General features: G+C 47.8%; 1 protein-coding gene, 1 long non-coding RNA gene and 1 pseudogene across 2 annotated transcripts in view; all 3 read right to left on the reverse strand.

Annotated features, from left to right (window-relative positions):
* Window positions 1-3,863, reverse strand: part of LOC127913985 (uncharacterized) — a 12,431-nt gene extending 8,568 nt beyond the window's left edge. Inside the window, exons 1-2 of the long non-coding RNA XR_008087500.1 lie at window positions 3,725-3,863; window positions 247-3,238 (exon numbers count right to left, since the gene is read on the reverse strand). This is a non-coding gene — a long non-coding RNA (uncharacterized LOC127913985). The remainder of the gene's footprint in view (window positions 1-246; window positions 3,239-3,724) is intronic.
* The window catches only part of LOC118372128 (protocadherin gamma-C5-like), a 40,645-nt gene extending 28,388 nt beyond the window's left edge, over window positions 1-12,257 (reverse strand). Inside the window, exon 1 of the mRNA XM_052488228.1 lies at window positions 9,551-12,257. Coding sequence (XP_052344188.1) covers window positions 9,551-12,016 — 2,466 coding nt within the window. The 5' untranslated portion in view covers window positions 12,017-12,257. The remainder of the gene's footprint in view (window positions 1-9,550) is intronic.
* LOC118372127 (protocadherin gamma-C5-like) lies at window positions 12,219-16,355 on the reverse strand (annotated as a pseudogene).
* Between the last annotated feature and the right edge of the window lie 393 nt (window positions 16,356-16,748).

The following is a 16,748-nucleotide window of genomic DNA, read 5'->3' on the forward strand; positions in this document are numbered from 1 at the left end:
CTCTCTCTACCTATTTTCCCCCTTTCTCTCTCTACATATTTTTCTCTCTCTCTACCTATTTTCCCTCTCTCTCTACATATTTTTCTCTCTCTACCTATTTTCCCTCTCTCTCTACATATTTCTATTTTCTCTCTACCTATTTTCCCCTTTCCTCTCTCTACATATTTCTCTCTCTACCTATTTTTTTCCCATATTTCTCTCTCTACATTTCCCTCTTTCTCTCTACCTATTTATTTCTCTCTCTACCTATTTTCCCTCTCTCTCTACATATTTCTCTCTCTACCTATTTTCCCTCTCTCTCTACATATTTCTCTCTCTACCTATTTTCCCTCTTTCTCTTGCTACATATTTTCTCTCTCTCTCCCTATTTTCCATCTCTCTCGCGCATGTTGGGCATCGAGGCAGTAAATAGACCCTTGGCTCTGTTCCAGACTCTGTCTCCTAATCAACACAGGGGGAGAAAACAGGAGAGAAGAGAAAGGCTCCCCAGAGAGAAGCCAGCACTGCTGCCACATAATTATCAACACAACTGTTCTACCACACTGAAACACAGAGACGGAAGGAAGAGAGAGGGGGAGGGATGTAGGGATAGAAGGAGGGAGGTAGAGACAGGGGTAGAGCAACACACTATCCAATTTCAATAACACCTTCCCCACAAACACAGAATTTACGAGCTGCCCCAAAATGCCCCACTGATTAAATATCAGTCTACCCAAGGGTCTCGTAACACAATGATACACATCGCTCACATCTGTATGCAAATTCTATCCTGTCAAGGATCCTTTAAATGTATACTTATATTGATAAGAGACTGTCAATTAAACCAAACAGGAATACCCTGGTCTCTGAACTATAAATATGCTTCTAAATAAGACAATCATGACAGGGAGGGAAGAAAGGTGTGTAATCTAATCTTCTCCACTCATGTAGTGGGTATTTTGGTTTCAAACGGAGAGACAGACGCACAGATGGATATTTCCCCATTTCTCTCTCTGCTGGTTCTGGCGGCAGTTGTCATGGCAGTAAGGGAGAAAAGAGAAAACGTGTTTCCTCATCTGAAAATGAACGAGGGGCCCAACATTCCAGCAGTGTGACGCTCACTGCCGACAAAACCATTCCCAGAGGTCATTCCCAGGTCTCGCCACAGGCATGTAGAATAAAGGCAAACAGATTCTGGGCTGGCGTTCCATACAGGGACAATATGTAGTGTTACTGTACTGAGGTGAGTTCACACATTTAAAGGGTCAAGTGACGTTAGCAAGAGCACAACAGCTCACGTTCATTTCTATCTCTTTCAGGTTGTATGTAACGTAATAAATGTGTACTAACTTTCTGCCCCTAAAACCCAACACATAATAGTTCAAATAGGGACCGGTGCTCCAGAAAGCTGATCCAGAGTCAGTTAAAGGCAGAACCAAGAAAGTGACCAGAGAGGATCAAATCCACTAGACTCCCTCAGTGAGAAGTTCTGCCGGCTCTGAGGCCAGATAGGGATTAGAGTTCTCTTGTTCTGATCCATAGAGACTTATCAGAATTATAGCTCCTAGCACACAGTTACCACAGGAGTTAGAACCGTAGGTAGAGAACCTACTGCCTTACAGCCTGTTAATGTCCGTAGGATACTGTGGATGAAAACAGTCAGTATAGAGGTTTAAAATCATTGAGGATTTATCTGATGTGGAGAAGGATAATCACAATGAGGGGTGGCTCTGGATTCAAGTGGGAAGAGACACTAATCGCTGAACATGAACGTCTGGTCTCCATCTGTCTGTCGGTCGAACCAGAAAAGACTGGCCAGAATCTGATGAATAGAAGAGATTCACAGCAGGCTTCTCTGCCAAAATACACACACACACACACACCCTCCATTGGCGTGGTTATCACACAGGCTGGACCCACCTGGTGCTTTGTGCTGTGTGAGGAAGTTAGCGTTTTCAAACACACACCAAAACACACACACACCCAAAGCTCTTTACATTTACAGAACTGTGGCTAGACTGCACCTGGTGCTCTGTCTGAACGTGGAGGTCCCTCCAACAGTAAATAGCCAAATAATATACAGTACATTCTACATTGTAGAATAATAGTGAAAACATAAATACTATGACATTTTTGACTGGTACTGTACATAGGCCATTTAACAGATGTGTCATGTGTGCATCAATTTGACATAAGTGGTGGTCCCGGGAACCGAACCCACTACCCTGGTGTTACAAGCTCTACCAACTGAGCTTCACAAACCCCCACACTCCCGCATAATATTATCCTAGTATTCACAATACATGCTTTTAGGTTCCATTGTCCACTAAGCCATTCTGAAGATGACACGAGAGGAAAAACTGATTTTTATGAATCCTAAAGCTCTAGCTGGACCCTAGTGACAGAGTCAACCATGCTGGAACCACCAGGAGGCTACGACCAGGGCAGGAGACATGAAGGGAAGACTGTTGATGAGCTTTATTCAGATGCACTGGACCACACTGAGACACAGTCACACAGGATATGAGTCAGGGACAGAATCAGTGAGCAATGCAGGCCTGTTGGTGGCACGTGCTGCTTCATCATCTGTGAAACACACAGTATTTACCAACCACTCCATACCTAGTCACCCCACGTGACCACACCGACACAGCTACATACTGTAGTGTCAACATGAGCGCATACACACACCCTGAATGTGGTACTTTACTCCTTGTACACAACCCCACTCCAACAGTTCCAAACACAAAGAACCTTGGATGAAGAGCTACACACTCCTATTGAAACGAGAGGAGATACGGGGACACTGAGGAGTCACTCTCTCTGTCACAATGGGACATTGGGAACTGAGGGCCCTGCTAAAATGACACACCCCTGTAGGGCTTGGAACACCTGACTATATGCTGTTCACACACACACTGATTGTGCACCCTCTGTGGCCTTGGCCCAGAGTGGGAACAAGTCCATCTGGCACTGGGGCACACGTGCGTAAAGCCATCCTTTGCTCTCTTTCTCTCCCTTAATCCTTCTCTCCTTCCCTCATCCTTCGTCAGTGTTCTACACATGTCACTGGAGCATGGAGACAGATGTTACCCTGACAACAGCAGGGACAGGCAGATTCAGGGAGACAGAGAGATTCAGGGAGACAGAGAGACAGACAGAGAGAGATTCAGAGAGACAAAGGGAGAGAGAGAGAGAGTAAAATCTGATGACAAGGTAAACAACCTGCTACTTCTGAGAGAAACATAAGCTGTGTAACCTACCAGAGAAACAGCTGCTGTGTAACCCACCAGAGAAACAGCTGCTGTGTAACCCACCAGAGAAACAGCTGCTTTGTAACTCACCAGAGAAACGTAAGCTGTGTATCCCACCAGAGAAACATGGGCTGTGCAACCCACCAGAGAAACAGCTGCTGTGTAACCCACCAGAGAAACAGCTGCTTTGTAACTCACCAGAGAAACGTAAGCTGTGTAACCCACCAGAGAAACATGGGCTGTGCAACCCACCAGAGAAACAGCTGCTGTGTAACCCACCAGAGAAACAGCTGTTGTGTAACCCACCAGAGAAACAGCTGCTTTGTAACCCACCAGAGAAACGTAAGCTGTGCAACCCACCAGAGAAACGTAAGCTGTGTAACCCACCAGAGAAACATGGGCTGTGTAACCCACCAGAGAAACATGGGCTGTGCAACCCACCAGAGAAACAGCTGCTGTGTAACCCACCAGAGAAACAGCTGCTGTGTAACCCACCAGAGAAACAGCTGCTGTGTAACCCACCAGAGAAACAGCTGCTGTGTAACCCACCAGAGAAACAGCTGCTGTGTAACCCACCAGAGAAACAGCTGCTGTGTAACTCACCAGAGAAACAGCTGCTGTGTAACCCACCAGAGAAACATAAGCTGTGTAACCCACCAGAGAAATGTAAGCAGTGTAACCCACCAGAGAAACAGCTGCTGTGTAACTCACCAGAGAAACAGCTGCTGCGTAACCCACGAGAGAAACGGCTGCTGCGTAACTCACCAGAGAAACAGCTGCTGTGTAACCCACCAGAGAAACAGCTGCTGTGTAACTCACCAGAGAAACAGCTGCTGTGTAACCCACCAGAGAAACGGCTGCTGCGTAACCCACGAGAGACAAACGGCTGCTGCGTAACTCACCAGAGAAACAGCTGCTGTGTAACCCACCAGAGAAACAGCTGCTGTGTAACTCACCAGAGAAACAGCTGCTGTGTAACCCACCAGAGAAACAGCTGCTGTGTAACCCACCAGAGAAACAGCTGCTGTGTAACTCACCAGAGAAACAGCTGCTGTGTAACTCACCAGAGAAACAGCTGCTGTGTAACTCACCAGAGAAACAGCTGCTGTGTAACTCACCAGAGAAACAGCTGCTGTGTAACCCACCTGAGAAACGTAGGCTGTGTAACCCACCTGAGAAACAGCTGCTGTGTAACCCACCAGAGAAACAGCTGCTGTGTAACTCACCAGAGAAACAGCTGCTGTGTAACTCACCAGAGAAACAGCTGCTGTGTAACTCACCAGAGAAACAGCTGCTGTGTAACCCACCAGAGAGACAGCTGCTGTGTAACCCACCAGAGAAACAGCTGCTGTGTAACTCACCAGAGAAACAGCTGCTGTGTAACTCACCAGAGAAACAGCTGCTGTGTAACTCACCAGAGAGACAGCTGCTGTGCAACCCACCAGAGAAACTGCTGCTGTGTAACTCACCAGAGAAACTGCTGCTGTGTAACCCACCAGAGAAACAGCTGCTGTGTAACTCAGAGAAACAGCTGCTGTGTAACTCTCCAGAGAAACAGCTGCTGTGTAACCCACCAGAGAAACAGCTGCTGTGTAACCCACCAGAGAAACAGCTGCTGTGTAACTCACCAGAGAAACAGCTGCTGTGTAACTCACCAGAGAAACAGCTGCTGTGTAACTCAGCAGAGAGACAGCTGCTGTGTAACCCACCAGGGAAATGTAAGCAGTGCAACCCACCAGAGAAACAGTTGTTGTGTAACCCAGAGAAACAGCTGCTTTGTAACCCACCAGAGAAACAGCTGCTGTGTAACCCACCAGAGAGACAGCTGCTGTGTAACCCACCAGAGACACAGCTGCTGTGTAACTCTCCAGAGAAACAGCTGCTGTGTAGTAACTCACCAGAGAAACAGCTGCTGTGTAGTAACTCACCAGAGAAACAGTTGTTGTGTAACCCAGAGAAACAGCTGCTTTGTAACCCACCAGAGAAACAGCTGCTGTGTAACCCACCAGAGAGACAGCTGCTGTGTAACCCACCAGAGAAACAGCTGCTGTGTAACCCACCAGAGAAACAGCTGCTTTGTAACCCACCAGAGAAACGTAAGCTGTGTAACCCACCAGAGAAACGTAAGCTGTGCAACCCACCAGAGAAACGTAAGCTGTGCAACCCACCAGAGAAACATGGGCTGTGCAACCCACCAGAGAAACAGCTGCTGTGTAACCCACCAGAGAAACAGCTGCTGTGTAACCCACCAGAGAAACAGCTGCTGTGTAACTCACCAGAGAAACAGCTGCTGTGTAACTCACCAGAGAGACAGCTGCTGTGTAACCCACCAGAGAAACGTAGGCTGTGTAACCCACCTGAGAAACAGCTGCTGTGTAACCCACCAGAGAAACAGCTGCTGTGTAACCCACCAGAGAAACAGCTGCTGTGTAACCCACCAGAGAAACAGCTGCTGTGTAACCCACCAGAGAAACAGCTGCTGTGTAACTCACCAGAGAAACAGCTGCTGTGTAACTCACCAGAGAAACAGCTGCTGTGTAACTCAGCAGAGAGACAGCTGCTGTGTAACCCACCAGGGAAATGTAAGCAGTGCAACCCACCAGAGAAACAGTTGCTGTGTAACCCAGAGAAACAGCTGCTGTGTAACTCACCAGAGAAACAGCTGCTGTGTAACTCACCAGAGAAACAGCTGCTGTGTAACTCAGAGAAACAGCTGCTGTGTAACCCACCAGAGAAACAGTTGCTGTGTAACCCAGAGAAACAGCTGCTGTGTAACTCACCAGAGAAACAGCTGCTGTGTAACTCACCAGAGAAACGGCTGCTGTGTAACTCACCAGAGACACAGCTGCTGTGTAACTCACCAGAGACACAGCTGCTGTGTAACTCTCCAGAGAAACAGCTGCTGTGTAGTAACTCACCAGAGAAACAGCTGCTGTGCAGTAACTCACCAGAGAAACAGCTGCTGTGTAACCCACCAGAGAGACAGCTGCTGTGTAACTCACCAGAGAAATGTAAGCTGTGTAACCCACCAGAGAAATGTAAGCAGTGTAACCCACCAGAGAAACAGCTGCTGTGTAACCCACCAGAGAAACAGCTGCTGTGTAACCCACCAGAGAAACAGCTGCTGTGTAACTCTCCAGAGAAACAGCTGCTGTGTAACTCTCCAGAGAAACAGCTGCTGTGTAACCCACCAGAGAGACAGCTGCTGTGTAACCCACCAGAGAGACAGCTGCTGTGTAACCCACCAGAGAGACAGCTGCTGTGTAACCCACCAGAGAGACAGCTGCTGTGTAACCCACCAGAGAGACAGCTGCTGTGTAACCCACCAGAGAGACAGCTGCTGTGTAACCCACCAGAGAGACAGCTGCTGTGTAACTCTCCAGAGAAACAGCTGCTGTGTAACCCACCAGAGAAACAGCTGCTGTGTAACCCACCAGAGAGACAGCTGCTGTGTAACCCACCAGAGAGACAGCTGCTGTGTAACCCACCAGAGAGACAGCTGCTGTGTAACTCACTGAAGAAACAGCTGCTGTGTAACCCACCAGAGAGACAGCTGCTGTGTAACCCACCAGAGAGACAGCTGCTGTGTAACCCACCAGAGAGACAGCTGCTGTGTAACCCACCAGAGAGACAGCTGCTGTGTAACTCACCAGAGAAACAGCTGCTGTGTAACCCACCAGAGAAACAGCTGCTGTGTAACCCACCAGAGAGACAGCTGCTGTGTAACCCACCAGAGAGACAGCTGCTGTGTAACCCACCAGAGAGACAGCTGCTGTGTAACCCACCAGAGAGACAGCTGCTGTGTAACCCACCAGAGAGACAGCTGCTGTGTAACTCTCCAGAGAAACAGCTGCTGTGTAACCCACCAGAGAAACGGCTGCTGTGTAACCCACCGGAGAGACAGCTGCTGTGTAACCCACCAGAGAGACAGCTGCTGTGTAACCCACCAGAGAAACAGCTGCTGTGTAACCCACCAGAGAGACAGCTGCTGTGTAACCCACCAGAGAAACAGCTGCTGTGTAACCCACCAGAGAGACAGCTGCTGTGTAACCCACCAGAGAGACAGCTGCTGTGTAACCCACCAGAGAGACAGCTGCTGTGTAACTCACCAGAGAAACAGCTGCTGTGTAACCCACCAGAGAAACAGCTGCTGTGTAACCCACCAGAGAAACAGCTGCTGTGTAACCCACCAGAGAGACAGCTGCTGTGTAACCCACCAGAGAGACAGCTGCTGTGTAACCCACCAGAGAGACAGCTGCTGTGTAACCCACCAGAGAAACAGCTGCTGTGTAACCCACCAGAGAGACAGCTGCTGTGTAACCCACCAGAGAGACAGCTGCTGTGTAACCCACCAGAGAGACAGCTGCTGTGTAACCCACCAGAGAAACAGCTGCTGTGTAACCCACCAGAGAGACAGCTGCTGTGTAACCCACCAGAGAGACAGCTGCTGTGTAACCCACCAGAGAAACAGCTGCTGTGTAACCCACCAGAGAGACAGCTGCTGTGTAACTCTCCAGAGAAACAGCTGCTGTGTAACCCACCAGAGAAACAGCTGCTGTGTAACCCACCAGAGAAACAGCTGCTGTGTAACTCACTGAAGAAACAGCTGCTGTGTAACCCACCAGAGAGACAGCTGCTGTGTAACCCACCAGAGAGACAGCTGCTGTGTAACCCACCAGAGAGACAGCTGCTGTGTAACCCACCAGAGAGACAGCTGCTGTGTAACTCACTGAAGAAACAGCTGCTGTGTAACCCACCAGAGAGACAGCTGCTGTGTAACCCACCAGAGAAACAGCTGCTGTGTAACTCACTGAAGAAACAGCTGCTGTGTAACTCACTGAAGAAACAGCTGCTGTGTAACCCACTGAAGAAACAGCTGCTGTGTAACCCACCAGATAATCCTAAACTGTGTAACCCACCAGAGAAACGTCAGCTGTGTAACCCACCAGAGAAACGTCAGCTGTGTAACCCACCAGAGAAACGTCAGCTGTGTAACCCACCAGAGAAACGTCAGCTGTGTACCCCACAAGAGAAATATTAAAACTAAAACTAAACCACAACACCACCCACTGACCTCTTTCTGTGGGGACTTTACTAAAACTATAAATCACTGGTTAGGCTAAATTAAAAAAGGATTAAAAAATGTAAATTTGGGAAAGAGGCCACAGTCTTTCCACATGAATCATCAAAACTAGAGCACAGGCAGCCATCTTGGAAACCCAGCGCTACATAGTGAGTCAGGAACAGAGAGGAGTCCTCTGTATACTGTATGTGGACAGATTTAACGGAATATACCTTTCCATCCACACCCCGAGAACATAGAGTGGAATGGTATTCTTAACAAGTGCTCTGGGAATGAGGTTTGGGAATGTTTGGCCAGAGCTGCTGCCACAGGCGTACCAACGTCCACACAGGGCGAAGCCATGGCTGTCTTGGTGTCAGAGGCATGGAACCAATCAAGGTTCAGAGGACAACAGGAAGTGAGAGGTCGAGCGCTGACTCTGGAATTCCTGTTTTTCAGCTTCTGCTTTACTCTTTGACTGATTCACCCCCTCTTCTCCCTTTCCTTCCCTCTGTTCCATCCTCCCCCTCTCCCTCACACCCCTCCTTTCTCCTCCCCCTCTCCCTCACGCCCCTCTCTCTTCCGCTCTCGGTCATCCTGTTCCCTTCCACTTCCTATCTTACTATTCCGTTACTCTATTTCCATCTGTCGTTACTCTCCTCCTCTCTACTCTAAACCTTCCCCTCTATCTCCCTCCAATCTCTGCCTTCCAATCCATCCATTCCCTCTCTCCATCCAATCCCTGCCCTCCAATCCATCCATTCCCTCTCTCCCTCATTCTCTCATAGCACAGTGCTTCACTGCTGATCTTGTTTAGTAATTGGAAGTCAGAAAGAGAGACTGCATTTCCTAGTCTTGGGTCAGATGAAATATTAAATCTCTCCTCTTCTCCTTCATCTCCTCCTCTAGCTGGATGACACAGTAAGGAAAACCACGTCCTAGGGAGAAGGATGAGGTTCAACAACACTAGTCTTTAGGATAAATACTGCATTGTTAGGTGACTTAGTCAATCTAGGTGAGCAGGCTCAAGACTGGATGTTAAAAATAGTATTAGAACCATGAGTTGAATTCTCCTTTCAATATGGTAAGCTAACTCAACAAAGGCAACCATCTGAAGATAAAACCTTCACCGCCACTGGTTATAACCTAGTCCTTATAGACCTCAAATGACATTGAACAAGTGATTTTTCAGAAACACCTGTGATATGGCTAATAGAGTTATCTCACCAATACCCTGCCTTCTGCCCCCTGGTGCCCTCACCTCATTGGCTGAGTTCATTAGGTGCTTCCTGTTGAGCGTCATACTGAGTGTGTTGTTGTGGCTCATCATGGGTGTCTTAACAAACATAAAGTCACTGCGGCTGGAGGTGGTGGAGTAGCAGGGTCTGTAGGTCCGTGTTCCTGGGGGGTCTTGAGCCCCTCCCACCACCTCCATGTAACGGATGGGTCCGTCTGTGTTGAGCTGCAGGTGGAGGTCCTTGTGGGGCCTCTGATGGTAGGCCCTGCTGGGCCGGTAATGGCTGTAGCAGCAGCCTGTCCCTCCATGGTCGCTGCGGTGGCGGAGGCATCGGACCATGATGATGAAGAAGGTGAGGAAGGACATGGCCGAGACGCAGGCCAGTGAGATGATGAGGTACAGGGTGATGTCAGACATCCCAGTCTGCCGCATCCCCAACGTCTTCCGGTTGTCCATGGTGGCGTCACTGGCGCCCTTCTCCTCCACTGTTACCGTAATGGCCACAGTGGTGGAGAGAGTAGGTTCGCCGTTGTCCTGGACGACCACAGTGATGTCATAGGCGGAGCCACCCTCCTCCTCGGCTAGCTTGCGAGTGGTGCGGAGCTCGCCGGTGTGCGGGGTGATGAGGAACAGAGCAGCGTGAGGCCCGGGGGCGATGGAGTAGAACAACCAGGCGTTATGACCGCTATCGGGATCCACCCCAACCAGTTTATTAATGAGATGCCCTGGCCCAGCCGACAGCGGTACACTGAGCTGCAGCCCCGTATCCTGGGGGAAGGGGGGGTACACGATGAGGGGCGCATTGTCGTTAAGATCTACTACGAATACATGCACAGTGACGTTGGTGGTCCGAGGTGGCGCCCCGGCGTCTCGAGCCTGTACCTCAATGCGGAAGGCGCTGAGGGTTTCATGGTCCAGGGAGTGCATGCTATAGATGTGGCCAGTCTCTGGGTTGATGTAGACATAGGAGGAGATGTGTGAGCCCTGGACCATGCTGGGCAGGATGGAAAAGGAGACGCGGGCATTTTCCCCTATGTCCGGGTCAGAGGCCACCACCATGGCGATTGGGGTGCTGAGGGCGTTGTTCTCGGGGACGTCCACTGAGTAAGAGGCCTGGGAGAACGACGGAGCGTTGTCATTCACGTCTGACAGCTTGACCACGAAGGTCGTACATGACGACAGGGGAGGGGATCCAGCGTCGGTCGCCATGATGACCACAGTGTAATCAGCCATGGTCTCTCTGTCCAGGTTGCCGTCGGTGATGAGGTTGTAGTGCTCTCCAAAGGCGGAGTTGAGTTTGAAGGGCAGGTCAGACTGGACCTTTAATGTTACCTTGCCGTTCTTACCAGAGTCCAGGTCCCTTGCGCTGATGAGGGCGATAACTGTGCCCAGTGCTGCGTCCTCCTGGATAGGACTGGTCAGGGACGTCAACATCACCTCCGGAGAGTTATCATTCACGTCAGTGACTTCAACTTTGATGTTACAGGATGCTTCCATGGCGGGGGTTCCCCCATCCCTGGCCAGCACAGTGACGTAATACTCATTCGCTGTCTCGTAATCCACGTGACCATTCACACGGACCTCACCGGTTTTCGAATCCACGCTGAATAGCTTGAGCACCCGGTCCGGCGTGTATTTACTAAACAGGAAGGAGATCTCCCCGTTCTGAGCATAATCCGCATCGGTTGCGTTCAGTTTCGTTACTAAAGTGCCCTTTTCAACATTCTCCAACACGCTAACTTTTTTAATCGACATGTCAAAGACTGGCGCGTTGTCATTGACGTCCAGAATTGTAATGAGTAGAAGAGTGGAGCCAGACTTCTCTGGCTGTCCCCCGTCTAGGGCAGTAAGCAATAGGCGAAACGAGGCCTGCGTCTCCCTATCCAAAGCCTTCACTAAAACTAACTCCGGGAACTTATCCCCGTCACTTTTCGTTTCCACATTCAAAACAAAGCGGTCGTTGGATGCGAGGTGATACGTACGCAGAGAGTTGATACCCACATCTGGGTCGTGCGCACTCTCCAGTCGGAACCGGGTGCCCGGCGCGGCCGCCTCTGATATCTCCAAGGAAATATTATTAGTGGAAAACTGCGGCGCATTGTCATTCACATCCACAATATCCACAAGAACACGATGTATTGCTAAAGGTTCTTCGAGTACAATCTCAACATGCAGTGAACATGTTTCACTTAATTCGCACATGTGTTCCCTGTCAATTGTCTGTCTAATAATAAAATCCCCAGTCGCCTGGTTCACCTCGAAGTACTGCGCGTTAGATTCCGAGACCACACGCAATTTTCTCTGAATTATCATTTGAACGGTGAGACCCAAATCTTTAACGATATTCCCGACCACAGCCCCCGGACTGAGCTCTTCTGACACCGAGTAACTAAGCTGGGCGGTCGCGCCCATGAGGCAAGCCAGGGAAAACCATAGCCTCAGCACGGGCCACCCTCCGCAGTGCTTCCTCTGTCTGGATTCCATTATGAGAGGGGTCCGGGGGATGGAAAAGTTAAAAGTTCCTCTTTACCTTAACTAATCCATGGTTTCGTGAAAACAACGGTACCAGGCTGTTGGTAAACACTTCCGCTTAAGAAAAAGTGCGGTGGGAAGTTTATAAGTAATCATGACGCGCTTATTCTATATGTAAAATAAAGAGTAAAGGTAAAACTGCTTGAAGGCTCGGCTAAAACTCTCCCCAGTCTGCCTCCTCTGCTCCGCTCCTCTTAGGGCGGGGACACAAAGACCCGTTTCCTATTGGCCGAGCACCCGGGACTTGCTCCCCATACAGAAAGAACTCTCACAAAGCGGGGAGAGTGAAAACGTTTTAGAGGCACTTCTTTTGCACTAACAACCAAGTTACCGACACGTTACAGGCGAAATCCATTATTGTTTTAAGCAAAACAACTCTGAATGCACAACAGAAAGGCAAAGGGAAGCGTAAAAGCAAATGATTGAGTTTGTTTTTTAAAAGAAAGTGACTTATGCCTTTTCCAAAGAAAGACATGCTGCACAGACCGAAACAAAAAGGGTGGGTATGAACCACAACTGTAAGTATGAACTTGTTATGTTTTGTCAACGAAAGGAACTTATTCCACTGAATATAGGCAACGTTAAAAGGGAAGTGATGAACTGATGGTCAAATTGCAATGATAGATTTAGCCGCAAGGTGGGATGTTTCCAAAGCGTTTCCATTTCAGAAGTGTTGATAACGCTTGAATCATACACCATTATGTGACCTAGACTCGTCTTGGCAAGGAGGCAGCAATGTCATTGATGACAAATACAACGAGCATTGGCCTACTTACAACAGCTGTGTTGTAACAGGCCTACTACAACAGTTAATAAATGGCATATGCACTTATTTACATTTACATTTGAGTAATTTAGCAGACGCCTTTATCCAGAGGGATTTACAGTAAGATGACAAAAGTCACTTATCGTGATCCGGTGAAAATTAGGACGCCTACGGTCATGACAAAATATTTGAATGAGAAATTACAGTGCTATGATATAGGCCTAAAGCAATCCATATAATTCACTGGTATGCTAAATGAGGTAATCAACGAAAAATGGTTGAATAACTATTAACACAATTTGTCCGGTGTAAATTCATATTTTGAAAAATCATAATTGTCTTCATTTTCGTTATGAAGAAAATATTTTACATGAAACCACAAGCCTACATTTTTTATGTAGTTGATAAGTGTTTACAATGAATTGTTTTTCTGAACTACTCTACAACCATATATGACATGTAAGATATCATTCATTCTCATAGGCTACAACGTTGAGGTGAATGTGCATACCGGTAAGCATGATTTGGCACTAATACTATATAATATTAGGCCGACATTGTTATATCATAAAGTGCACCCTGGACAATTAAACGTCACAATACAGTTCATCATACACTCTCAGGGTGTAATGTCATAACTGATGGTGGATCTTCACTTACGGATTATGACATCATAGGCTACATGAAAAATTAACTCTGAATTCTCATGATAGGACGTCATAAAGCACTAGAGTCAGGAATATTATTCGTCACAATGCTGTTGTTTACTGCTCACCTGCTGGCTCTCAAAGGTCCAGGCGCTGTCGGGTAAAGACGCGTCTAGAACGTTGATCATCTCCTTAAAGTCAGTGGTGCTGCTGGGCTTAACGAAGGTGAAATCACTGAACTCTGACATGGGAGAGAGACAGGACCTGAAGGACTGACTCTGAGACAACATGTCCCCTCCCAGGACCTCTACGTACTTAATAGGCCCGTCAGTGTTGAGCTGGATCTGCAGGTTTCTATTGGGGTTATTGTAGCCGTCCAAATCGTCCAGTCTCATGCAGCAACTACCGCTGCTCCTGCTGTTTCTAACGCACTTGACCGCTAACATGACAAAAGTTACCAGAGACAGCATGGACACCGAGGCCAGAGAGAGGATCAAATACAGGGTGATTCTCCCGCTTTTCTTGCCGGGCTCTGGCGCTTTCTGCCGGAGGTCCAAGATGGGTTCTTGGAGCCAGTCCTCTACCAGTATGGCCACTGTGACCGTGGAAGACTGTACCGGTTCCCCATCGTCCTTTATCTCTATAAGCAGCCTCTGAGAGGAGTCGTCCTGCTCGGACAAAGCGCGTTTAGTCCTTACTTCTCCTGTGTAAAGATTGACATTGAACAGAGACACATCTGTGGCCTCCGTCAGTTTATACGAGATCCAGGCGTTATGACCCGAGTCTGCGTCCACGGCCGTTACCTTAGTAACAAGGTGGCCTGCTTTAGAAGAGCGGGGCATCTTCTGGTGAGAGAGCGAGCCCAGGGCAGCGGAGGGGTAAATAACAGTGGGGGCATTGTCGTTTTGGTCCAGGATAAAAACATGGACAGTGGCGTTGCTGCTCAGAGACGGAGAGCCGTGGTCCTTTGCCTGCACCAGAATCTGAAACACCTTCAGTGTCTCATAGTCAAACGAGTGCATGCTGTAGATGCTGCCGTTATCAGAGTTCATATACACATAGGAGGATACAGACAAGCCCTGCACTTTGGAGTCTAGGATACAGTAGGAGATCTTGGCATTATCCCCGAAATCCAGGTCAGATGCAGATACTGAGGAGAGCATGGAGCCTGGTAGTCCATTCTCTTTTAAATAGACATTATAGGAGGACTGAGTGAATTTAGGGGAGTTGTCGTTGACATCAATTATACTGACAGGTATAGTTTTCTTGGTGGTCAGGGGAGGTGAGCCCGAATCTGTGGCTGTTATCTCAATTTTATACTCTGAGAAACTCTCTCGGTCTAAAACACCACTGGTGACCAGTGCATAATTATTAGAAAATGACGGTTTCAAACTAAAATGATAGTCTCGCGGGAGTTGTAACGTAACTTTACCGTTATCACCGGAGTCTAGGTCACGGGCGCTGATCAAAGCCACGACTGTGCCACTTGGCGCATCTTCTCGTACCGGACTCGGTTGGGAGGTGAGGACGATTTCGGGAGCATTGTCGTTCAGGTCAACCACTTCCACCTGCACACTACAGTGTCCTTCCATCTCCGGGATACCTTTATCTTTAGCAGTGATATCAATTTCAAAGTTTGCAGCAGTTTCGTAATCTAATTTACCTTTCAAAAACATCACTCCCGTTTCCGTATCAATATCAAATGTAGAAAGTACAGACTCGGGTGTGTGCTCACCAAATGTATATTTTACCTCACCATTTTGACCATCATCTTTATCCGTTGCCTTAAGTTTAACCATGAAAGCACCTTTTGAGCTATTTTCGCCGATGGAAGCTTTATACACTGATTTTTCGAATACGGGGATATTATCATTTACATCAAGCACTGTAATTGTTATCTGTGACGTCCTGGATCTGACTGGACTCCCCCCCATCTAGTGCAGTTAATAGTAGCTGATGGACAGCTTTTTTCTCTCGGTCAAGTGGTTTCTCTAAAACCAGTTCAGGGACTTTTCTTCCATTACGAAGCTCTTTTACTTTTAAACTAAAACAGTCGTCTTTACTGATGGTATAGGATTTAAATGAGTTGCTTCCCACGTCAGGGTCCTCTGCGCTCTCCAACGGAAAACGAACACCCGCTACAGTAGATTCTGCAATTTTTAATGCCTGCTCCTTTGTGAGAAAAGTAGGGGAATTGTCATTTATGTCTCGTATGTCCACCTCAATTCGATGTAACTGTAACGGGTTCTCAATTACAACCTTTAGAGGTAAAATGCAGCTGGCGCTTTGTCCGCATAAAGTGTCTCTATCTATTCTCTCATTGACGACCAGCTCGCCCTTCCCCGCATCCACACTGAAGTACTGCTTACCAGCCTCAGAAGCGACACGCAGCTTACGGTCAAATATCTCAGATAGTCCCAAACCCAGATCTTTGGCTAGATTTCCCACCACAGAGCCCTGTTTCAGTTCCTCCGGGATGGTGTAGCGAGTCTGTCCGTCTATTGTACTCCACAAGAGAAAGAAATGATGCCACCAAAGAGCCAGCCATCTCCAGTCTCGGTATCCTATTCTCTTTGTCATTCCTGATCCATTATAATACCATTCACACTTAAATACTGTCCAGAACAAAGCGCTTCATATCAAAATATATCTCCAGAATGTATATTTCATTTAGCATTTTCCATTAGTTTTCATATAGAAACTGATGTTTAGATTACATTATCCTTCCGTCTGTGTAAGTACATCCCTCTCTCTTCTCCGGCTCGGATTATTGTAAGGGTTACGGTGCTGAGGCTGAGGGGAGGGAGTAGATCTCTTTGTACAGTTCTGCACACTATTGGTGCACAGCGTGCATCTCTAACACCCAATGAGAGACCAACAGAACAGACCTCTTAAAGCCACAGCAGCATCCAGGAGCTGCATATAAGCACTCTGACGCAACACACACAGAGAGAGAGATAGTTATGGTCAACTCACTATTTTTGATATACTGTCTATCTATATTGTTGTGAAATATATTATGGACAGGGCAGCCCATAGCCAACAGAAAGGAATAGGTTAAAGTGTAAACAACCATGATCATCATATAAATGCGTTCAAGTGTAAACCATGATAAGAAATATTCTCTCTCATTACGCGCAGACATCATCCAAAACACTGCCATTCTAGTGGAGCCCATAGGAAGGAAACACTTGGTTTTACTATTATACATGAACTATTGATTGAGCTGCAATGAATGCGAACAATATACTGTATATCTTACAGCAATTAT

Source organism: Oncorhynchus keta, chromosome 30, assembly GCF_023373465.1.
Source record: "Oncorhynchus keta strain PuntledgeMale-10-30-2019 chromosome 30, Oket_V2, whole genome shotgun sequence".
NCBI classification, from domain to species: domain Eukaryota; kingdom Metazoa; phylum Chordata; class Actinopteri; order Salmoniformes; family Salmonidae; genus Oncorhynchus; species Oncorhynchus keta.